This window comes from Apteryx mantelli, chromosome 26 (genome assembly GCF_036417845.1).
Source record: "Apteryx mantelli isolate bAptMan1 chromosome 26, bAptMan1.hap1, whole genome shotgun sequence".
Lineage (NCBI taxonomy): Eukaryota > Metazoa > Chordata > Aves > Apterygiformes > Apterygidae > Apteryx > Apteryx mantelli.
The window spans coordinates 10,114,175-10,139,115 of NC_090003.1; the positions used below are offsets into that span (position 1 = coordinate 10,114,175).

The following is a 24,941-nucleotide window of genomic DNA, read 5'->3' on the forward strand; positions in this document are numbered from 1 at the left end:
ACACGCATTCAGTTGCTGGCAACATTAGCCCATGCTTTGTCTACAGTCTTCAGTAAAAAATCTTAACTGTCTTAAGGCTCCTCAGAAGATCTAAAATCCTAATTGACCTTTCTGACTGCAATCACCATAGCCCACTTAATATGAAGGAGGACTGCCTGCCAGTTACATCAGAAATGAGTTCTCTTAAAGACTGTTCCCACTCACTATCCTGATAATTCTTTTATTTCCGAATTGTGAAATCGTAACACGTACGCGTTATTATAAGATACATACAAACAGACCTCAATTATTTTTCTTTTGCTGCAGAAGGTCTAGAAATGTGTTAAAATGTTTAGATACTCAAGCTAATGCCGCCCAGAAAGTGCAGGAATGCAGAACACCAACATAATATGCTCTCTATGTACCAAAGCAATCAACCAATAAAAGCACAAATCTTTCAGCCAGAGCTCAAATTTTGTATTGAAAGTAGCACACTCAGATCCCTCATTTACTTGCCATTTTCATTTGGTAAAAAAATAGACTGCTGTAAAATATGGGAGAGTGTAATTTGCATTTGCTTCAAACAGAAAACAGTTACATATATATCCTCTATATCTTCAACTACGGACTTCCAAAAGTTTTATAGCAAAATTTTCAAAATGGTCTGATACACACCGACTTCTGCTGAAAGTCAAAAAAGCCTTCCCTAATTGTCAGGAGACTAAGATATACTCATGGTACAAAACTGTAATTTTCCATGCACTGTTGGTTTTTTTTTTTTTAAATCAGAAATGGATGTGGGAGGCTACTATACTTCTGTATTCTACCGCAGCCCCAGTCCTAAATCATCCAATCTGGAGATGTCGCATTTTAATCCGTCCACTATCCAGATACTTAAATATATGCTCTGCGTTGGTCTGCTGCACTGTACCCTTGATGAGCCACGAGGATAATCTGTGACAATCGTCTTTGCTGAAAGCGAGGGAGGCAGAAGGAGGGGAGGAGAAAGGCAGCACAAGTGGAAGGGGGGAAAAAAGGAAAACTGAGAAGGAGAGAGCCCTAAGCATTCAAGGACAGCTGCTGAAACAGGAAGGTTTGCATTTTCCGTGCCCCAACGTGGTCTGTGTCCTATGATTACACACATCCTTCAGTCCCCCACCGTGAAGATTAATCTGTCTAGTGATCCAACCCAGCCCCACCCGTTGGCGGCTCTCCGAGCTGCTCCCGTCTTGGCAGGCGCTGCTGGGAGGAGAACTGCATTGCTCCACGCTATCTGATCCTAAGGGGAGAGGAGGGGAGATCTGCAGTGCTGCATCACAAGACAGGTTACTGCAGCAGAATAATACATTACAAGAAAATGATACTTTCTGGAGGGCTGGGGGAGGAGAAGCGGCAATAACACTACGTTTCATTACGCAGATCACAAGTTAAAGCAAGATGGAGGCAAATATGTTCCGAGGAGCAACAGCCGACTTTGCGCGATGCAACCTTTGTCCAGGTCCGGAGGGCTGGGAAGAGGGGACAAAAGGACAACAGGAGGCATCACCGTGACCTTTGGTAATGTTCGCAGAGCAGCTCCTCTAAACCTTCATCCATATCTTTATACCTATGCGTCAGCCTTTTCCAAGAAGGCTGTATTTCACAATCACTGGCAGACTGAACAGAAAACAAAGAGGCACATTTGCTGAGCTCTAAATCCACAGAGCCTAATAAAAACAAGGCTTTTTAATGCCTCTTCCCATGTGTAACTCATGCCGATTAATCATTAGCTCCAACCCTGTTCTATATTGTAATGAAGAAGGCTGAGGCTGTATTTCAGAGGAGTTTATAGTTCAGCCAGAATCAGACAAGACGACGATGTACAAGAGCTATTATGTCACTGAGCCCCTCTACTAGCGCATGATTGTAACACCAAGCAATAAACAGAAATCTGGTGGCCCCTTCAAAAAGTTGCTAGATAATCATTGTTCTAACAAAGCTACACTAATCCAGCTTTTCAGACAAAGAAAAGGAATTCATAATTTAAACATTATCGGTTTATTCACTGTAGATCAAAGCACCTCTATAATCAAGCAGCTGAAATGTCTCTGGGTTCTTGGCATGGCTGCTCTGCATGCTTCTCTCTCTCTGCAGCTCTTCCTCCTCCCCAGCTCTTCCTCCCGTACAAGCAAACAATGCAGCCGGGTTGGGAAACGCTGCCCTCCGCCAATGCAAGGCCAGTCTCATTCCTCCTCCCCAGGGGCAACGTGTCACCAAGACAAAGCCCTGCTGACGGGGGAGAGGAGGCGGAGGAGACGAGGCAGCGGTGTGCCAAAGTCATCTCTCACTGCACAACTTTCTATATGCAAACCAGGAAGCGGGCACGGCTACAGACTACAGGCACGACTTCATCACAGGGGTACCTCTGCCTCCCCCCATGTTTATTTCTCCTTAACTGTTTCATTTTGCCACTGACTGGGGATTTACTCTAACCATTCATTTTTCTGGACTGTTTCTACCAAGCAAAACCATTTTAAACAAAGGGTGGACTACAGGAATATTGGCCGGCAAATATTCAGTAAGCAAATGTTTCCATATGGCTCTATTATTTTATAAACTGATTAGGATCTTTATTAGCTGATACATACATGATAGGAAAACATTGCTTAAAATCAGAGAGAGAGGTACAGTTTTTTACCTTAAACTCTCTGTTTTCCTTGAATTACACTTTAAATTATATTACCTCCTTATTTCTCAGGAGAGCTCTCGCCACGCTTGGGGAAACCTTTCATACCCATTTCTGTTATTACTGAATTTTACAGGTCAGTTACATCCTGGTTTACAAAAACATCTTCATAATTTTACAACAAGTTGGCACAACACTTCAAATACTATTAAATGCAAGGCACACTGTAAGATCAAAAATAATTCATAAGTTTTTGTGTTTGTTTCTGCATCACTCATTAAGAGCATGATCTGACAAGATGCACTGATACAGCAGGACATCTGAGTATTCTGGATTCACTTGGATTCACCTTGACTGAAGCCAGATATCTTCAGCCGTTTGAAAAGCACGGATGTTTTTTGTGCAATGCTCAAACTCCTTCCTCTTAGATTATTATATAACTAACACAAGTCAAGGCCTGCATTATTCAGTAAAACACTCACACAGTTTGAAGCTTTTCTTGGCCAATCATATTCCTCTTATTTTGTTGCTATTTCGTAACAAAATAATGCGAACTGAAATAATACTTATCCAGATGTCTGTGTCTCTTCTCCTTATTTATAACTACCAATCAGTCCAAATATTCCAGGCTGGGGACTATTCTAGTCCTATACTTCCCCCCCACACAAAGCAGATATCCAGTTACAGGGTAACGCAAGATGTACAAATACTAGAGCTACTATAAAGCAGGCTTCCATTACCATTCCACAGTGGTTTTTTTTACACAGGCATTTGCAAATCACAAGAAAGCCCTGTAATTGATTACGATAAGGGCATTAATATAATAAATAAAAATATACCATATAAAACAGCTGTAACATGCCTGACCTAAGATATTGCATACTACCGTGTTTCATGCTTCATTTTCACTATAGCTGCATAATTCACTTGCCCTACACACAGCCAGGAAAAATATTTATATAGTTTTGAACTTTTATGGTTCTTAAAGGAAACTTCACACCAAGAATGGTATGAAACTGTATTTTCACTGCCTCGAGACCCGAGTGGCACAAGCATTTAGTCTTCAGAATTATGTTCGATTTCACCTCATGCTTTCAACAGAGTATCAGTTTAAAAACTGACAAAATCTCTGGTCAAATATAATCACGTATCTAGCATGGAAGAAAGACTCAAGAGTTTATAGATACACAGGAATAAATGGATTTAAAAAAAAAGTTACTCAAAAAATGCACAGGTGGCATTATTAGGTTGGGGTTCTTTCATAAATACTGATCTGTAAAAGAAAGCAAACCCAAAGACAGACCATTAAGAAGTGTGCGCACAGGGCTGGGATGAAAACAATGCAAGTTAATTGAAATGTAATCTCAATAGAGATACAAAACTGAATTCCATAGTCCTGGAAAATGACACTTCAACTTTAACAAACATTTGAGGAACTGTCACCTGATGAGCTATAATTGCTTGTCTTTATAAGACTGCCACTCAAAACAAACCTGGAGAAGATTTTAATTTGTTAAATGATATCTCGGTTGCTTATTGACAAATTCAGAAGCTTAATATGGCTGACAGCCCTAGCTAGCAGCTGAACTCGAGGAAGACCAAAAGCCGTTTTCCCTTTGACAATTCAATGTGATTTCTCATTACTGAGGACCTGATCCAAGGCCTATTGAAGCCAGTGTCTCTGCACTAATTCCCAAGGGCATCAGATCACGTTCTATAGGGAGCTCACACGCACAAGGCTCCGCACGTCAGAAGGACCTCTCGTCAACGCATATGCATTTCAATTATATTTTGAAGTTGAACAATTCAGGATTGCCCTGAAAATACTGTGACTTTCCAAAACATTTATCTAACACACACACACACACACACACACACACACACAGACCTTTTAAGAACCCAGCAATACCACTCCTCCAAACACATTATCTTCCCCAATACCTAGGTCAATTTTCTGAAGCGATGCTTCTTCAAGCGAAGCATGCAGAAGTGACAAAAACCACTAGGTCAAGGGTACCAGCACAAAGGCTGCCAGCAATGTATGGAGCACTTCCAGCAGCCTCTAGAGGAAATTCAATGTATGGTATTGGCTCTCCTTATCTCCAGCTGCTACATCGCGTTAAAGATGGCCAAAAATAAAACAAATTAAATGCCTCTCTAATTCTACCTTTCTCTGCACAAAATTGCTGTTTCTACAATGATAAGCCATCACAAGCGAATGGGATAGTTTTCTACACTATCATGAGTAGGAAACCTTGTCAGAGAGGGAGAAATCCAGTTTGTAATGCCATGAAAACCTTTACCTTCGCAACGTTAAACCACGCAAAAACAAGAGCTCCTCATAGCACAAGCAGCACTGGTTTTCAGACTGTACTGCGAACAGACCTTGTGACAGCAATGATTCAGAAACATGCCCTAATTACCAAGCTCCCATACTCTTCCAGATTGCAATCTTAGATACTTTAAAACTTGTTTAGAGTGATCTTTATTGGCTCTTCAACCTTTGAAAAAAAGTTCTTCGGGGCATTCTCTCTAGTTCTCCTCCTAGCAATAAAGATCTTTGGAGAATCCTGAAAATTCAGGAGTAATAACCATCAACCAGGTTGTGAAGCAAAGTTAGACCGCTTATATGACTGGGCTGAATCTTTAACATAGCCTTCCTAACATTTTTTTCTCCCCTCCTGCCCCCACCACCCAAATTATTAGTCAAACCCAATCCACTCTTACATTTTCCAGCTCACTTTAGCCTCAAACAGCATTTTATGGGAAATCTCCCAACTCTGACTACAAACAAGGGTTTTGTTAATGAGATACAGCACGTGTTTCTATCATACACTGAAAACAGCTAGGGCTTTGTCTACACCCATAATCCCTTCGTAAGAGATGACAAAGTACGAAATTAAAAAGCTAGCATAGGCACATTCACTGATACATCTGATATCTCTGTTATTTAAGAGCAACATGTTCAACATATCAGATAGTCTGATAGATAACTCTGTGCTGAAATAAATATTCACTTCTTGCTTTACAGCTCAGCTGAATGCTCCATTTTAGGACATAAAGTAAAAGCAATTCCCACTTAAGACATCTATTTGTAGTGTTATTGCAAAGTCACCATTTTGCTATGGCAGAGGCATCAATATATAAATGAAATTATGTACCACTGGAGAGGATGTGGGAGGGAGACTGTGAAGAAAAGTGAAAACTTCTTTCTACCTGGAAAACTAGGAAGGGATACTGCCCCCTCTAATTAAGAACCTGACAGAAATTTAAAAAGCTACTCAGTGCTTCTGCACACAAGTGTTCATTTTGATCCACTACTTCTACCAAATTAAAGTTGATTCTACAAGCTGATTATTAAAGCAGGGCCAGCGGGGGGAAAAAACATAATTTTTAAAACCATTTATTCAGAGCTGCTACTGTGGGTAGCAAATATTTTTCTCAATAGTCAACATAGCAGGAGGGTTTAAGACCTCTGTAACAAAATATTGTGCCAGGAGTGATGCTACAGATAAGCCATTTTAGTCTGTACAGAGTATCAGGTGGTCCTCAAAACATGAATATAGATAGACCCGCTTCTTTGAGATATAAGTCAGTTCCACTGCAATAGCAACACAACATGAAATAACCTTCATAAAAATCTTAGGAACATTTTAGACTGAAGATGACAGAGGGGAAGATGAACCCATGTTTTGAACTTCGGGATTATGTTAAGCTATCTGAATAAAACCTCCACTTATCCTCAGTACTTCATGCAACATCTAGCACTTAATATCATTTTCTAAGTCAGCAGTTCCATTGTCTGCAACGTCAGTTAAATTCAGAATTGCATCAGAACATCATGATACTGCATAGTCAGAAGTCAAATTTCAACTGTAGTTTAAGGAAGGACTTAATGTAAAATTATATGGTAAATACTACATAAATATAGTTGAACAATGCAAGTTTCTCATTCACACGGCCACTTCAGCCACCCAGTAAAGAGACAGAAGCTCTGTTATTAAGGAACTTTTCCGTAATTGTACAGAAATGACTACTAGTAAAAGTATATAAGCATCCATCCCACGGTTTATTGGTATACACGTTTTATTAAAAAAAGAAAAACAACAAAGTAGCTTTGTGAGCAGAAATAATGAACACTCATTTCTTATGGATGAATGTCTTGAGGTCGAATTCTCTGGCGTCCAATAAATGCCAGTTCCCACTGAAGCTTTTCCCACGGTTAGGAACACCTCTGTCCCATGTGGATTCTTTAATGTCTAATAAGGGTTGCACTCATGCTGCAGCTTTTCTCTCCATGGGGCTGCTAATCAGGTCTCTCTCCTCTATTAGACTGCCTGTTTTCATGAAATTCATAGGAACATAATATCTTTGAGACTGCGAGTACCCTCTTTGCCCTCAAGTTTAGCTGAAACTGGCTAATGGGTTCAAAAGCGATTAGGGAGGATACATATGCACAGCAAGATCACATCAATCCTGCTTTCTTAGCAGATGAGAATAAAAATAAATTATGCTCCTTTGTGGTATAACTGTTCATAGAGGAAGCCTGAAGAGCTTACAAAAATGTGTGAGATTGTAAGAACTCTGCAAAAGAGAGAACATATTCAATTATGTGATATCAAGTAAGATACACTATGATTCTTTATCTTCCAACCTGCACAGATGTATGATATCGCATTACTACATGCTAGACACAGAGCCATTGGATTCCATCTCCAGGGCATTTTTTCTTCCAGCTTAAAGCATAATCTGCAGATTTGCTTCAAAAATACTGGTGGTGATAGGCAACATTAAATGCCTTCTAAACAGGAATAGCTAAAGTCTATTCTTTTGAGTGACTGATTTTAGGATTTGTTCAGATTCAGTTTTAAGAACATATTGCATCATAACTGTAGGGGAATCTCTTGATTAATCAAGTTTTTCATTCTTACATGAAAGGGTAATTCCCCATGTCAGCTCGCTTCTCCAAGCTCTGTTTTTCATGTATTCAGTAGCAGATGGAATAAAATGCAGAGTCATAACATTATGGTCTCCCTGCCATGCTGTAGAGTACTTTAAATATGTATCATCTTAAGGCTTTATGAGTCTTGATGCTCATTGGTTCATACTTCTCTAGTGAAGCACAAACTTTATACTCTAGCTGTTTTCCTACAAGATTTTGTACATCTTCAAGAAAATAGTATTTCAGAAGAAACTAAAAAGTTTATCTGCCTATCCTCTCTTAGACCATCCCAAGTGACTGGGTCTCTTCTCCCTTGAATCGTAACTCGGTTTGAATGCAAGAGGTGAATGCATCTGCTTGCAGCAGCTGAAGGTCATTGCACCAAAAATTTTGTGCACAGCTCTTTCACACTGGGAGTCCAGTAACTCTTCCTGTTGTGATTTCATCTCTAGTCTACTAGACTGCAAACCTGCTATAACATTTATAGCATCTCCAAATTGTTTGCCACAGGGAAAGAGATCAAATTATTGCCTGGAATTTCTGCTAGAAAGCAGCTACGGAACCAAGGACACAGAGGCATACTCAAGTCACCAACTCTGAAAGCTCACCTACTACTAAAATGTTGCTATCTTAAAAACAGAGAGGAAAAAAAATCCTATCACCCTGAAAAAACTGTGAGTTCCCAGCCAATACAGACTCCTCCACAAAGAACTATATTTAAGCTAAAGCTGCTGGCCAACTGCTTGGATACTGCCACACCAGCCAGTCACCCAAATACAGATGCACAAATATTTTTTCCTTGGTTTATGACTCAACACTACCATCACCTTGGAGAAAGTGCTTCTTACTGTGACTGAACCAACTGGCAGCACGATACTCACAAGAGGCCAGGTGTCAGTTCAAGGAAACTAATATCCCACTGCTGACAACCGCCTAGTAAGAGAGATGCACCTACTTAAGTACTTTGTCTACGGTGAATACCTGCTTTAGGCAGTTTCTCCATAGTCAAGATACTAGAAGTTTCCACAGCTGAGAGCTTCAGCTAGCTGGTTGGATTGTAATGGCTTTTCTTTCGATGCTGATGTAACACCAAGTCAAGGTTTTGCAAAGCTGAGGTGAAAACAGATGAGTCTGAATTCTAACATCGCAATTATGGGTGAGGTATCACACCTCTATTTTATGGGCCTAAAGCAGGCCTACTCATAACAAAGACTTCAACAGCCCCTTATTTCTACATGTATATATACCATGAGACCGAAAGGGCTGCTTCTGCAGTTAAAGTAAGGATGCAGCCAGACATACCATCCCAGCTGTAGCCCAACCAGCTGTATCAGCAGAACTACCAGTCAAGTTGCTTACTAATTTTATGCTGATCCGATGATCAGCTTTCCCTTTAAATGCTTGGTTGTTTTTAAAAAATGGATTATTCTGACATGAGTTAGGTGAGAGCGTAAACTGCCAGTACAACTGAGGGACTGTAATCTCTGAATGGACGTAGAGGAAGAGGTGTTTCCTGAGCTCAGCTGCTGCCAAAAAACATGGCTCACCGTATCCTCAGCCAGCATACAATCTTCAACGTGAAGGCTAAAATAATTTTTGTTTTCAAATGTAGCAAAGTTTCGCTGCTATTAATACGTGAAACAAAGTTGTTGTAGAGTTAAGAAAAACACCAAAGGTTTATTTAGACTTTCATACAATAAAGGTGCTGTGCACATCATTAGGTGTCCAGACACATATTTAGATGGGATTTTCAAGAACAGTGTCTCAAGCATGCAAGTACACATTCCTGAAATGAAGTCAGATGTTGATTGTGTATACAAGCAAGGTGCTTAGCTCGTATTCTTCTCACAGTTAGGACGTTAATAAGGCCGGAAGACTTCTCCCTCTAAAGATGCCTACTCTAAACATACAACTTGCCAATTTATTTTTCTTATTTTGCCCTATTAACTCTTGCAGGACACCCACAGCTGCCACAGTAAGTCTAAAGATGGAACATTTAAATAAGCCTCCATGTGCACTTTGGCAGCCATCGCTATTAATGAGGATGGGAGGTATTCACACCGGCAGCAACAGCAGATGGAAGCCACAGCTCGGTGCTTTGTGCCACGCGGAAGCAGTGTACATATCACCAAAGATGCATGTACCACAGTTGGGAAAATCTATGACAGGGACATTAAGTTATTCTTAACGATTTCTATCCATGGGATTCATTATCAGCTCAGTTTTATACTTGGAGAAATACTGAAGGAACACTCTCTCTGATTCACTACTTGCTTAAAAAAAAAAAAAAGTTACCATCTGGAAGTACTCTTTCTTTACTGAGCTAAAAGATTAGTTCAAAACCAGCACTGATTGTGCACCTGACCACCTTAGGGACAAAAACATGGTCTGAGCCCAGCTCTGATTTCCTGTCACATCAGAGGGCAACAAAAGACATATATGCTATTATATTTGGATTAGAGAATATCCAAAAGGAGCATACAAACAAGATACATTTCTCCATCTGTAGAGAAAGCTACCAGCATTGAACAGACAGTGGTGTAGATCACCTATTCATGCTTCTTCTAAAGATGTTTGGAATTGCCTGGCTTTTCAATGTTTTTATCAGAGCATGTTCAGTGCATTTTGGTCCGATTTGGAAGTTCAAGTTTCATATCTAAGTGTGCTAAAAAGTGCTTTTAATTTTAAATTGTTAAGTTTAATTTAAAAGGGAAGAGAAAGGAAGCATAAAAAGCTCCCTTTTATTCTTAAAAGATGTCTGTCTTTAAACAGAAGCTGGTCATAGGTAGATGGCTGCTCTCCTCACATGGTTAGTTTGTCTGAATGGGAAATTAATGTTCCTTTTGTACCCCACATACTGCTGCACTCCCACCCAAGTCACCGTGAATGTTTGGACCCCAGACAACATATGAATATACAAAATACAGTACAAAGCCAGCCACATAAAATGCTGCAAGATACATTTCCAAAAATTCTGTCCTGAGAAGTATGTTGTTTCAATTGAATTCAGAGATGCAGTCTTTATATTAGATCTGTTCTTTTAACAGATTAGATTCTAGCAGTCCCTGGAATATACTGTGGTATATTTGTGAAAAGTCTGTAACGATGTTTATTCTTTTATTAAAGGGTGTTATCTTCACACTACAAGATTTTACAGATTGCACGAGACGATTACACAGCGCAGTAGGCTAAACAATAACTATCAAAATACAGAAACCAAAGCAGTCACTGTGCTTTCTTCATTATATAGAAGTCGTCATCACATCTTAAAATATTACTGCAAACAGAATTAGACACACTTTCTCAGACTCGAGGAGACCAGAGCTGATACTACTCACCCGCAAAGAGAACACCGAGACCACTCCAGGCATACAGAAAGGCAAAACCTCCTGCACTACTCCAGCACATAGGAATCATCAGGTGAGAACTAGTGACTTGTTAGCTCAGGTGACAAAGCAGCAGCTTTTGCCTGCTTTTCATTAACCATTTCAATAATCTTCAGAACACTACAAAGACTCAGCTGAAGATAAGCCACGAGGCTGGGTGTACAGTTTAAATTTCCATCTTCAGGCTCATATTCTTCCCAAGACATTTTTAAATTGGCATGCCGAAGAGGCAGCTAAACTCAAAATCTTATTATGGAGGGTAATCATATTTTCTGGTTTATTCCTTAGTTCATTGTTTAAGAATGTCCTCCTTTGAAGTCTTCAGTTTCAGGGCATTCTCGGACCTCAGCAAATTCACTGAACTTAATAAAAAACACATACAAAATACCTCTCAAATGCTTGCTTCTCAGTATCTATCTAGAATTTATCTGCCCCACTAGCAAACTAACAGCTTACAGAACCGCTGCCGGCAACCCTCCTGAAACCTTGGCTTAAGTAGTCTAAGAGGAGTAACCCTCAGTTTTATTTCTGCCTGCCATTCCCATTCTCAGTACACCTTGTTTTGATATTATTTCTCAGGTGCATCTTCAGGTGCAAAAAGTGTCTTCTCCTCCTGTTCCTAAGCTAGCTATGTGGCGAAACCACCACAACAGCAAGACAGTCCACCGTTGCAACACATTAGCTCATGAAAACAAAAGTCCTGAGGAGGCCCAGGATTATCCTGACTCACTAACTTTTCTAAAAACTGGAACCTGCCCTCTATTCATTTGGATATTTATTTCCTTTTTGACAAAATGCTAGCTAATGCTTCTTCTAAGGGCTAGCTTCTAAGGCTAGCTAACGCCCTCAGCAAAGGACCTAATTTTGGACACACCTTAAGACAGCAACAAGGTCATCTGCCAGAGAACTTGGCATGACTTTCTGTCCTATGAAAAGCAAGGGGAAAAAAAAATAGTCAACAAGACTATAACAAAACAACTTGAACATTTTAAGTCTGTTCTAATCCACTGTTTTAACTTGATGAATGGATTGAATATCCCTGGTAAGCCTCACAATGACTGTTAAGTTCTCAAAACCCAAGTCTGTTTTATCATTTAAAAGAATGGATTCCAAATGGAATCAAATGCTTCCAATCGACCCAGATTCAGCATTACAACTATTAAGTTTCAACAAACATCTGCTTTACAAATACATCTAGGAGGACTGCCTTTAGTAAGTACTTAGCTTTTAAATGACTGAGATGCACATACAGCAATGCATAAGAAAGGGCATTAAGATTACTTTATTGTTGTATCAAAGGAATTTAGAATAAGGACAAGAAATACCAAAAGCCAACTCAACTTAGGAGCAGTCTTTCAGTGATAACAGAAGCTGGTCCCATCAAATCACAAATAAATGCAACCAGGACCTCTGAAGAAACTTCAGAGAAGAAACAATGCTAAAACAGCCCACCAGATCATAGAATTCTGTAACCAAGTGACATCAACTTATCTTTCTTACACGGCTAAGCATACAAAAACACTTAATGGAAGCTTAGTCCAAATCCGTGTTCTTTGCAGCTTTTCATTAAGTTTCTTTGAACTGATTACATAGGCATTTCCCTGGCCAGTTTGGCGTCAACAAGCTGCAACCTCAAGTACATGCAAGGAACAAAATCTGGAGCAGCCAGAGGATTTATGAATCTTAAACTGTTGAAGAGCCTTCCTCAAAATGACTCAGTCTTGGGGGAAGAAGTAGGTGGCTGCAGACAAAACTGCTCTGTAACATCCACACTAAACCAAAGAGGTGGATGTCTGTGCTGTTTATGGAGTTCAGTGAATCAATACCAGGAACAGAATTATTAAAGGCAGCTCAGCAGAAAACAAGGATGTGAGCCACCACTGGAACCAGCACTGCCGTTTGCCGACTAGCCACTTGACTGAAAAACCTACATGTACTACAAGGCCTACTTGCACTAAGGAACAGGACAGAGACTCAAGAACGTACGACTTACATCATGTCTTCCACACTGTTCTTTCCCTTGTGATTCCAGGCAAATTATTTAATCCCTTTGCCTTAATCCCCTAACCAAAAAGTTAACTCTCTGCCCTCCCATCATCTTTTTGGATTTTATGTTCTGCAAAAATAGGATTACCTTACTAGAGATGTTTGTAAAACTCAGTAAAACCAAGCCCTGATATTGACTAATACTCTAGAAATTGCTATAATAAACCACAGGCATAAATTTTACCCTCTCTCCCTAGAGTCTTATATGAAAAGGCTGATTCTAATCTATTAAAATATTGTCACCTAATTATATGAATAGAGGAAAAAAAATAGTTCATTCTGTATCCTTATTTCTGTCCTCTACTCATATTAAAATAACATCTGGACAGGGATCTTTATAAGCAAAGCTGACTTAGTATAACCATCCATGTGTTTGTATCTTAAATGATATCCAAGAACTACTACTAGATTATATAAGCAATAAAAGCAATAAAAGTCAGGGAACATATCTGAGAATTTTACTAGAAAAACTCAAGCACTATTTACTTATGACTCAAGCCTAGCTCTGTGGAAAGGCACTGAAAGAACTGCGGGTGTCCTAATTGGGGAAAGAAAAGTTAGAAAATGGTGCTACACTATGATCCTAAATACACACAAAGATTCTTTTTCTTGAGGCTTAAAGCCAGTATACCAGCGTTCTGTCTCCCATACAATCTGCAGAACTGTTGACCAAAATCTGAATACTCAATCTTTGCCCTTCGTGGTGACGCATGAAACAGAAAGCACATAGATTTTATGTTCCCAGGCTGAATTTACACTACTAACCGTGAGATGAAACATTTTGTTGTAAACTGAGCAAATGTTACTTAGAAGTTACTAAAAACAAACATGGACTCTCTATTACGGCATTTTCTGCAGACTGACTCTTCAGAGTAGTCGTATTTAAAACGTAAACCACTTCTGCAGAAGGTAATTATACATCTCCTCAAAACAGAAATCAGAACAACATGCAGCCAAAAGCAGCACACAATTTTTTCAAAAGTCCTAAAGTAACATTAATAGTTATTTATCTTCTTTAGGACTGTTCTGATCTGCAATTTATTTCTAACAATTTTAAAGGAACATATTTGCTTCCTGAACATCAGTCTCTTCCCTGGACTTGGTTGCCGCTCTAAATGTCTTAATTCTCCCACAAAATAAGAGATGGCATACCAAAGTCACACGGCTCTTAATTAAGATGCTTTTACTCCTTTTGCCCTTTAAAACACCCATAAAGGGGCAAAGCCATGTTCTTTCAGATAACTAGAAGAAAACACACAGAAGAAAAAAAAAAAGGAAGGGCAGCACTTGTGCTGGGGACAACTGTTACTATATTTAGTTGGCTTGTCCTGCAAGCTGCTGAGCATCTGTTTCAATAATGGTGAATGACTGACTTCCTACCAGTCAAGACAGCATTAATTAGGTAAACCCAAATTATTGCTGCCACTGTTTCACTCAGCACTGATTTCTGATACCCTAACACAGATTCGCTGTTTATTTCATGTCAACAGCGGGCCTCCAATCCCTGCACTGTTTGCTGTTAAAATTTGGGAATGCCTGAACAACTCAACTAAAACAAAATACAGCACAGTAGAGAAAAGTTTTAAAAGTGAAAAAATATCTGCAAAGTCTCAACGTGTATGAAAACAAAACAGAAAGTCCACAACAGTTTCTATATTTAAATATGCACATGAAACCACTCTTTTGCAACCTGTTTTAATACCAAGGCAATGGAAAAAGATTTTAAGGGAAAAAATATAAACCCAAACGCTGCTCACATAAGCCAGCACTTTTTTAAGACTAACTTCAATATTCCCCTCTCATTTGAGAGGAGAATTTTAACCAGAGAATGTTATTCCAATCTACGCAAAACAAAAATGAGCAAGGGCAGCTTAGAAAATATTTTGCCAAAAAGAACTCATTTCTGCAAAACACCTCTTTTATCTTAATTCCTTTCCTAAAAAATTAATTGAAAGACTGCAAAAGCAAGTCAGATTCCCACAGTAACTGGTTAGTGTGTGTGGGGGGGTTATACTGAGTACATGGGTTAGGTTTTAAGTTTTAGGAGACTTCCTTGGATTTTGCTTCTCCAGACTCAACATGGTTGTATTTCTTAAACTTGCTTCTAGCAGAGACTGTGCAACAAGACTGTTTGCATATATGCTTTAACATGGAAATTACAGTATTTCCTAAGTGACGTGAAAAATAAACACCCATATGGCTAAACAGAAGCTTCGAGGTACCAATATTCACTACCCCGGGGTCGTACCCAAGTTTAGATTTTGAGTGATATTTTGACAAATTCTCATTTCTGTTTCTGCAGCTCCAACTTTGCAATACTGCTCGGTCAGCCTCTTTGCATACTCTTTACCCTATTCTCAGGCTGGGGGATGGGTGGGAACTCGATTTAGCCAAGATCAGCTAAATCTGAAAAGACTTTCACTCCAAACTAAAGAATTGTTCTTTCCAAGAAGGCAGCCTTACACATTACATGTCCGTGCTTAGGCAGCTGCCTTTCATATGTATATACCCAACACAGCTAAGCTCCCACCAGGGTAAAACAAGACTGCGATACAATTATTGTGTAACTTGTCCCTTCCCCCACTCAAGTAACCAACATACAAAGAAAGGCTTACTCTATTGTCCACGTACAGTACCTACAATGATCCCTTGCTAACTGAAACCTGATTCAACAGATACCTACTTAACCATTTTCGAGCAACAAATATTTGGGCACTGAGATCCGCGGAAGAGCTTAGGACGCAGCTTGTCATTTTCTCTGAGGCGTTAATACTTGTATCCACAGGCAAATGTTTAGGCCTTAGACAAAACAGAGGGGCTGGAGCATATTTTAACTGTGCGCTTCCTTGTGTAAAATCAGCTTCAGCAAAGCACACGCACGCTCTGGAAAGACACCCGTTAAAATCTGTTTTGGAAAAAAAGCGTAAAATTATAGAAATGAAGGATATTTCCTGGCAGCGTGTTTCCTCCCCCAGTCACCGATCAAAACTCACAAAGGTAAAAACAACAACAAAAAAAGGCAATTAACAATTCAGACCCTGCCATTTTTTCACATCCATCTCTAAGCAACAGTACCATAGCAACTTTTTCCTGCTTTAACACATCTTGCGAAAGAGGAGGATTGGCCACAATAAGACCCCAGGAATGTCAGATTCCCGCTTTCCCTCCAGCGCCTCGTATTTCACCAACGCCTGCAATTAAACAAACAGCTCCGGAGCGTGGGTTTTTCGGTTTCTTTTTTTTTTTCCCCCTGAAACGCTGCCTTTGTACAACGCTTAGATCACGTAACCTGGGATGACGGCAAAGACACACGGGGCTGCGCGTTAGCCCCGTTTTCCGCCCGTTTGTGGCCACGCGCTCCGCAGACACGCAGGTGGCCCTGCACGAACACCTTATTGCGGGGGGGGGGGGTGTTCGGGGAGCGGGGTGGCGAGGTGCTTTCCCCCACTCCCCCCCCACGCGGTGCCCGGTGCGAGCAAAGCCGCCTCCCGCCCGGCGCCGCCTCCCCCCGCATCCAGCGGGGCCCCGCCGCCATTTTGGAGTCATTCACACCCGCCGCTGCCGCCGGGGAAGAAACCCCGCTCCGCGCCGCGCCCGCCCGGGACGGCGCCGCCGCCGGGGCCGGGACCGCTCCGCCGCCGCCGGGCACGTGCGACTCCGCCGGGCCCCGCGCAACGGCGCGCTGCGGCTAAGAAGGAGCTTACTCTTCACCCCACGCACGCTTTTAAACGCTTTATATATGTTTTTTTTATATATATATAAATATATATATAAGTATATATATATAAGTATATATATATAGGGAGGAGCGACGCGATCTGTCAGCGACAAGCCACGCTCGCGGCTCCTTCTTCTCCCCCGGCCCAAGCTCCTCGCGCGCTGGTAACCAAAGCTGCTTTTCCCATGGTGACTCATTTATTAAGGACGCTCCACAATCTCGCAGCGCCAAGGCACAGCAGCGAGGAAGATTAAAGGAAGCTTCGAAATCCCTTCTGGAATAAGAAGGGCAGGAGCACTGGCTCGCGGAGCAGCCAGCCCCAGAACTTGTTACCTCGTTGTTTTTATTTTTATTCCCCCCCCCCCCAAAGGAAGCTTCCAGCGTCCAGGGCAGTGTATCGACTTTACGTGAACACATTTCCAAAAAAACGGTGTTGGACTGTGACTCGTTGGAAGTCTCCTCTCATACGAAAACATGAAGAAGGGAGGAGAAAATGCAACCAAACAGCTACTACTTCCTTATGAACCGTGCCGTGGGACCAGGACTAATACATGCAACGACCCCCCCCGCCAAAAAATACTATCACTCCAGAACACTTCCCTCGTGGAGGGATCCAGTGGAGTTGTTTTCTTCGGGATTTCTACGATTTTAGTTTCACGCTTGCATTTCCAAGCACTTCAGTTCCCACCATTCACTCTACAACCCTCCTCGCTTCGTTTCGCTGCGACTACCGAAAGCAACATGGGTACGATAGTCAATTTGCTCACGCCTTGAAAGCAAAGCATCCTCCGAGTTTCAGTGTTATGGTTACTTGATATGAAGGAAATAAAATATAAGAGGAGGGGGAAAAAAAAGAAAAAACAACCTCCATTCAACCACTGGAGGGGAAAAAAAATAACGAAGATGAAAAGCAAAATGGCCAGCCTCCCCGGCTTAAGACTGTTTCCAAGACATTGTGCACCCCCCTCCAAAAAAAAACCAAAAAACCAATCCATGCAGAAACCGAATTCCCTCTCTTCGACCGGGCGCTCCTCCATCCCCGTTGGGGTCTTTTTCCTTTTTTTTTTTTTTTGGGGGGGGGGCTCCCGCAAGTCCGCACTCTTCCCAGCGCCAGGCAATCTCCCCGCAGGTCCTTCCACGTTATAAAACCGCCGGATTTCTCTCTTGCAAACGGGGCGCAACAGATCTTCGCCATTGTGCGCGGGTTATTTACAGTGATTTTGTGCTCCTCGCTCGCTCGCACCAGCACCCCCCTCCTCCTCCTCTCCCGGGGCGCGCAGCCGTCTCCACACGCAGGCCGCGGGGCAGCAGGCGCTGCTACGATCCTCCGAGATTTTCCTTTTTTTTTCCTGGCCACCGCTGGTCGAGAGGGGCAGGGTCGGGGGGAAACGCAGCCCAAAACCAGAAAGGGGAAGAGAAGGGAGCAGCAGCGAGCCCCCTCCCGCCGCCGGCCCCACTCACCGCTTGAAGTGCTCGATGATCTTCTCCTCGCGCACGTTCTCCGGTAAGTTGCCCACCCAGAGGTGCCTGGTTTCCCGGACCATGCTGCGCGGCGCGGGGCGAGCCCGCCGCCCCTGCCCTGGCTCCCGGCCGCCGCCGCCGCCGCCTCCCCCCGCGCAGCGCTGCCGGCCGCCGCTCGCCCGCCGCCGCCTCGCCGCCCTCCGCCTCTTCCGCCGCGGGGCCCTGCCGCCCTCAGCGCCGCCGGCTGCCTCCCCCCGCGGCGGCGGCGGCGGCGGACGACACCATCCCCTCCGGGGGGGCCCCCTGGCTCGCGGGCCGGCTGGCGGGCGGCGGGCTCCCCCTCCGCCGCGGGTTTTTTTCCTCCCTGTCTCCCCCCGCCTCGTCGCTCGCTCGCTCGCTCCCTCTTCCTCCTCCTTCTCCGTCAGCGGCAGCGCGGCGCCCCCCCCCCCGCCTTCTCCTCCTCCTCCTCCCCCCCCCCTTCGCGCTCTCGCTCCTGTGGCGGCTCCGCTCCGCTCCCCCCCCCTCCCCGCGCCTTTCGCAGCGCCACACGGGGGCCCCCTGCGCAGGCGCACTGAGCGCTGGGGCGCGCGCGCGCACCGCGACCCGGCGGCGGCGCGCGAGCGCGCAACGCCCCGCGCGCGCCGCCGCCACACACGCACACACCCCGGGTCCGGTGCGGGCGGGCGCACTGCGCCTGCGCGGGGGGAACTGCGCTGCATGCAAGGAGGGGTCTGCACTGCAAAAAGGGGGGGGGGGCTGCATGGCAAGGGGCTCACAGGGAGGCTGGAGCAAGGTCGGCCGAGGTGCAATGCAAAAGGCAGGGCCTGGATGGAAAGGCAGCCCCCCCCCCCGCGGTGCTTGCTGGGGTGAACAGCCCCCATTTGCACCACGCGCCCCCCATTTGCACCCAGCCCGGAAGCTCCCGGCGCGCCTGGGCCCCCCTCTCCCACCCGGAGGGGTGCCTGCGAGATGCTGCCCAGTGCAGCACCTTTGTTTGCCATGAAACGCGCGGCCTTGCAGCCGCCCAGACCCGTAGGCACCCCCACAGTTGCCCCAAACACAGCCGAGGGGTCGGGGCTTTCCAGATCTCCCCCACACTCCGAAAGGCAAGCCGTCTTTTTAGGGAGGCGAAAGAAAACCAGATTGATGCCTCAATGCAATCAGCGAGAGCGAGTAAAAAATTAATTTAGGTTGAGGCAGACAAGGGCCCTGTGTTGCATGGGCTTTTACAAGCCTATAGCTCCGTTTATCTTTAATGGCTCCAAAGTTCAGAGCTATATGCAACCTCAACTGGGGTTGGCAGTGCTGGCTGCCAGCCAAGCACTACAGCGGCAGGGAGGGAGGTCACTGAATCACACTCACTCTTATGCAAACCGCCACGAGATCCTTGCTGGCAAGTAACTTCCACCAACCAAAACAGCGAATCCACGTCGCCCTGAGAACAACACAAAACAACCCCCCCCAAGAGTTTCAGAGTTGCAAGTCATCCCCGTCTCCCCCCCAAAATGGATGGTTGTAGAGCCTTTTAGGAGGCACACAGTGCCGCTTGCCACTAAGCGCTTATTGGGAATTATTACTCTGGGCATAAGAAATGCTTGCAGAAGTTAAATAATTCGCGTGTTTGAGCGCTGACAGGATCAGGCCCCTCCTGTCGACACCAATCAGTCAGGATTGACTCCCCCCCCACCGAAGGCGTCTGCCTCAGCGAGCCAAACGGAGCGAGCAACGCTCCCCGCCACCTGCCAGCACAGCATCTCCCTTAGAAGGGCAAAGTGCTCAACTGGCCGGGCCGGGATATGAAATGATGCTTCCAGGGAATTTAGGTACTTAACGCTGCTCACCAGGCCACTGTCCCAGCCCTGCTTGAAAGGCAAGATTTAATGGCAGTGAAATCCAGCCGTCTTCTGCTTGGAAGTTTCCATTTCTCCACGTAAAGGAAAAAAAAAAAAGTGACTCTACACAGATAAAAATACCTGTTTATATGTCTGAAAAAGAAAATGCCCAGCTTATTACCACTGTGACATCTGGAACAGCGGTAAGCAAACAGTTTGAGGTTAGGATAAAACGGAACATGCATCCAGAGCCACTAGTACATTTTTGAAGCCGCATAAGCCAGTTAGCTGCTTTCACCACAAAGAGAAGACTAATATTTCAGTATTTTCCTTGGCCAAAGCCTCCTGCTTGCTGACGGCGCTTTTCTATTGATTAAAAGCATGTTCTTATTGGGACAAGCAGAGCTCCACTACACCGCCTTTGCCTTCAACCCAGGCTCATTAACAGCCGGTGGGTCGACATGCTCACGCCACCCGGTCTAGCAGGACCCTGCCCAGGGCAGTTTTAGCCTTTTGGCAATGAGTCCATCTCAGCAACTAGTCAAAATCATCAGGCTATAGATCACTTAACACACGTGCAAATCTCTTGATTTAATCGGATCTCTGACGCACATCAGCTCCAGCCTCGGCAGACCCAGGTCCTATCCCCAACCCCTGCTATGGGTGGCTGCAAACTCATCCCTTTACAGCCCCGTGCCTCAGTTTCCCCAGTGATGACTGGCATTAAGCTGCACTGCCAAATTATTTGAGATCTGCTGATTAAAAAAATTTAAAAAAAAACTTGCATGCATCTATTATTTAAAGCATGTGATTAAGCCACATGCACACAAGAAAACGCATTGCCAATGTGCTCCACCAACACTTTCCACCACACGTTTCTTTTCCATGGAAATGGGCTTAGTTTTCTGTTTTAACTGGTCAAAAGCCCAAAGAGCAATAACTATTTGTCTATACCTTTAAAGAACTCTACAGGCATCCACTTCAGAGAGAGGAAGCCCCCCCTCCCACCCCCCCTTCACCCAAACCATGCCTCAAAGGGCTTTTCTGAAGGCGATGAAGAATTTTCCCCTCTTCAGTCGAGCGTGCTTGCTGCAACAGCGTTTCTAACTATTCTTCCCTTCCCTCCCTGCTAGGGAAGCACCTCCAAGGGACAGGAGAAAACCACACAGACTCCCGGGTCCTCCAAAGAAACCTCAGACGGGGCACTGCTGTCCCACAATAATCTTGCAAGCCGGCTGGCCGGGAGGGATGTCCGCAGATTGGAAGCTGTTGCAAACAAAGCCATTGACTCCGTTGACAAAAGAAATGATTGAAATTACTGCTTAAAAGGCTCCGTTTACACAAATGCCAGCTGGAAAAGGAGCGCACAAACCCCAGGCCGTGACGCAAAACGAAGCTCTGGACCATCCTAATGCTTTTAACGCGCTTTGGGGGGAAACCGCTCCCAGTTGCGGCATGCGACCGCGCTCAGGCAATGCCATTGTAACTGGATCCCTCCAACTCATATGAAGATTTTAAAGAACACAGACCCACACTAGAGACTGGAGAGAGCACAACCTTCATCTCAGCAGGCCAAAGGGGTTTCAGGAAAGGACCGGTCCTGCATGGCGGTGGCAAACGTCGTTCTCGGCACCACATGAGGGACCACGCATTCAGGCCACCCACATCAGCCACCGTCCTGCCCAGCGGCAAGCTTCAAGGGTCGAGACACAAATTCCCGCTTGCTGCCCTCCCCAGAGGGGCAAATAGCTGAGGAACAGGAGACCTCACCTGCTCTACGTCACCTGCTGCCTCCTGCCCTTCAGGACACACAAGGGCACCATCCGGCACACCGCAAGGCACAATTTAAATTGCTCATACGCAGGCTGGGTGTAGCCGAGAACCCAGCTATCTTGGGGCATCTTGGCTGACCACTCAGTTAAAACAACTGCACTGCACGTTTCTTATCAGCACTTGGAAAGGATTAAAATACCAGGCCCTATATTAATGGGGGAGCAGGTGATAAACCCATCTCAGCTTGAACACTGCGTTCACATCAAGAAAAGCAAAGCAAGAACAGGAAAGATCAAAAGCAAGCCATTAAAGGCGTGAGAAAGTGGTGCTGCCATATAAGGAGCTAATAAAGTTAGCAGCTCTCCAGTTTGGAGAAAAAAGGGCAGGAGAATCGGGAAAACATCCTTGGGGTCCACACAAATAGCAAAGGGAACAGCCGGAGACAGCCTCCCATCTAGGAGGAAACACGAATAAATAGGAGGGCACGTTACAGAGCGAGCAGACAACACTTGAAAAGGCAAGTTCGTACATTTTTTTTTTTACGCAGTGTAAACCCAAGTAAACCCAAGTTACCCAAGTGGTGGGGAGCTCACTGCCACGTGTCGCAGAGACTGCTTGCCAAACATTTAAAAAATAAAAGATTAGATACTGAACAAGGACAGCAACCAGAGCTATATTTGCCAAGACTGAAACTTCCTACACTTGGTTCTGGCTTAGCAATTGCTCTGCATTTTGAGCTCACAGCAATGCAGCTGGAGACCGGGAAAGGAGGCGCTACGCCCTTCCCCATAGCCACAGACATCGGCCAAGCACCAGAGACTCAAATGGATTAGACAGTAGAGCAGTCACATTAGTAGCATGCGATAATTATCCCCACCAGTGTCCAGTAAGCATCCAGCCTTCTCCGCTTTTCACAGAAAAACAGTATGTTACCCAGACAAGAGCTCTCAAACATCACCAGAAACGCTCAGAGCTTTTCTTTGTTCGAGCCTCCCAGCTCCATCCACCATCTTGCCAATATAAAATTCATTTACGTGCCTTTCCTGCTCATTGACTGTATTTATTAAAATGACAGTATGGCACCTGAATATCAAATTGCCAGCGAGGCTTTTATCTAATTTTTAAGCTAGCCTGAATTACTGGACTAATTTTATTGCTCACCCATTACATTTTATGCAACGGCCAGTTTTTTCCAAGAAGGAATCTATTTTTTCCAAGAAGGCAATTTGATATTTGGGCTTGCATGTTGCCACGATAGAGGATATCAGCTAATATACTGGTAACGCTTTGAACATGAAGCCTGGTTCTGGATCCTAAGCAACCCAAAGTATAGGTTTTGTATTAATAAAGCTACTGATTTTGGTTCATTCCTCTTTTGAGGGTAAGTGCTCCAAATCTTCCAGAGGAGATAACCCACGTTGAGAAGACTCCCTTCACGTTCTAGAAATGGTTATTCCCAGTATTCAGTGATTTCTCTTCAAATGCTGTTCCCAGCCCAACTCGATGTCGTTCTTATCATATAGTACTGAAGATCAGAGCTGCCAGAGAATACAGCCGCTGTGGCCAGCGGGTTCGCATCAGTTAGCTTCTGCAGCACGGTAAACACAGTCAAGGAGCCCCTGGAATCTGGTTTACACTGAACCCATTTGTATATATATAAAAGCACGCTTCTGTTTTCAAAATACTTTGCTATACAAAAACAGACATTTCTTCAACAGCAGAGTACAGCATGATTGCTAAGCCACCCAAGCAAAATACTGTATATAGTCACAGGACTGCAAACGAGCTTACTCTTGCTTACTGTATAGTAAAAATATTAGAATTAATACCTATTTCCTTCCCTGCTGTTGGAAAGATGAGGAAAATCACAGTGCCAGCTTCTGCCCTGCTTCCCCTTGCCCACAAACTTCTGTACGTACTGAACAGCAGTAACTGCTCGCCTCGTGCGGGTTTTTCCCCAAAACCAGTATTGCATTTCACCAGCCAGCCAGAGAGGATTTCAGTCTTCCAGACTGCAAAACATAACACTTTAAGAAGAAGGAAAAACAAAACAAACAAAAAAAAAAAAGAAAAGAAAAAAAACCCCACAGCCAACATGTGATTTGATATCTGAGCACAATGACTGCAAAGGCTAAAAATCACCTAGGACTAGACAGACCAGTGTGTCCTGTAAGTCACCATTTTTTAATTTACCTCTACAGAAAGGCCCCCCACGCAATGCTCGGGAGGAATGGCGGAAGTTACCCTGGAGATGTTGCAGCACAAGGGTTTAACATGAAACCCACCCTCCAAATCCATCACTTCCCCACACTCGCCTTCTGATCGATCGGCACACCCAGCACAAAATAAATACGGAGCCAGCCACCGTCAGCGCTTTTGTCCCACCAAACGCCATTTTGATACTGAAACAACTTGACTGTGTTTTAAATGGAGCAGCTTGAATACACATGTGGGTGATTATTACTCTCTCACTTAAGAGAAAGACACAAAATGAAAATACTCGTGCACTGAGACCAACCATGCACCTGAAAACCTCTCCAGCAATACAGCACAGGAGAACAGCTTCTTGGCTAGCTTTGGCTCTCATTTCACCCGGCCGCTAGCTTGGCAGATTTCATGATGCAGTTTTATGCCTTTTTAACTCTTCAGGATAATAGGAAAACTTGAAAGACTGTGGTTTCCCCCCTTCTGGAGGACAAGCAGAGGTTTCTATCACTGGCCTGCCTTTTGGCACTAGAAATTCAGGTTTTGTTTAGCTTGGAAACCTCATAGATGTAGTTCTAGTAACTCTTCAGTCCAAAGCACGAGGTGGTAAAAGTTCAGCAATCACAAGGTAATTCTTGCTCATTTGCCCCAAACTGCCAAAGAAAAATAATTCGGAGTCCCACAGAGTGTGCCAACCTGGAAAACATCCCAAACATCCTGTTTGCTGGCCCACGGTACCTGTATGCCAGCAAAGGCCCCTGAGGGGCATGAGGTTTATCTCAAAACAAATACATCCCTAACAAGAGACTAAAATTAATTTCCCTGTCCACGCTAGTTTAATTCAAGCACAGATGAGACCTTAGGCACACCGAGCTATTGGCAAGCTTCACCTACACCACACACCAACTTTCCCCAGTTCTCTCCACCGCAGAAA

The 24,941-nt window shown here is 44.1% G+C and overlaps 1 protein-coding gene across 3 annotated transcripts in view; it reads right to left on the reverse strand.

Moving 5' to 3' along the window:
• SPEN (spen family transcriptional repressor) overlaps positions 1-18,358 on the reverse strand; it is a 75,002-nt gene extending 56,644 nt beyond the window's left edge. For all 3 annotated transcript variants that reach the window (XM_067311231.1, XM_067311230.1, XM_067311229.1), the window contains exon 1: positions 18,198-18,358. In XM_067311231.1, coding sequence (XP_067167332.1) covers positions 18,198-18,280 — 83 coding nt within the window. In that variant the 5' untranslated portion in view covers positions 18,281-18,358. The remainder of the gene's footprint in view (positions 1-18,197) is intronic.
• Positions 18,359-24,941: the final 6,583 nt, after the last annotated feature.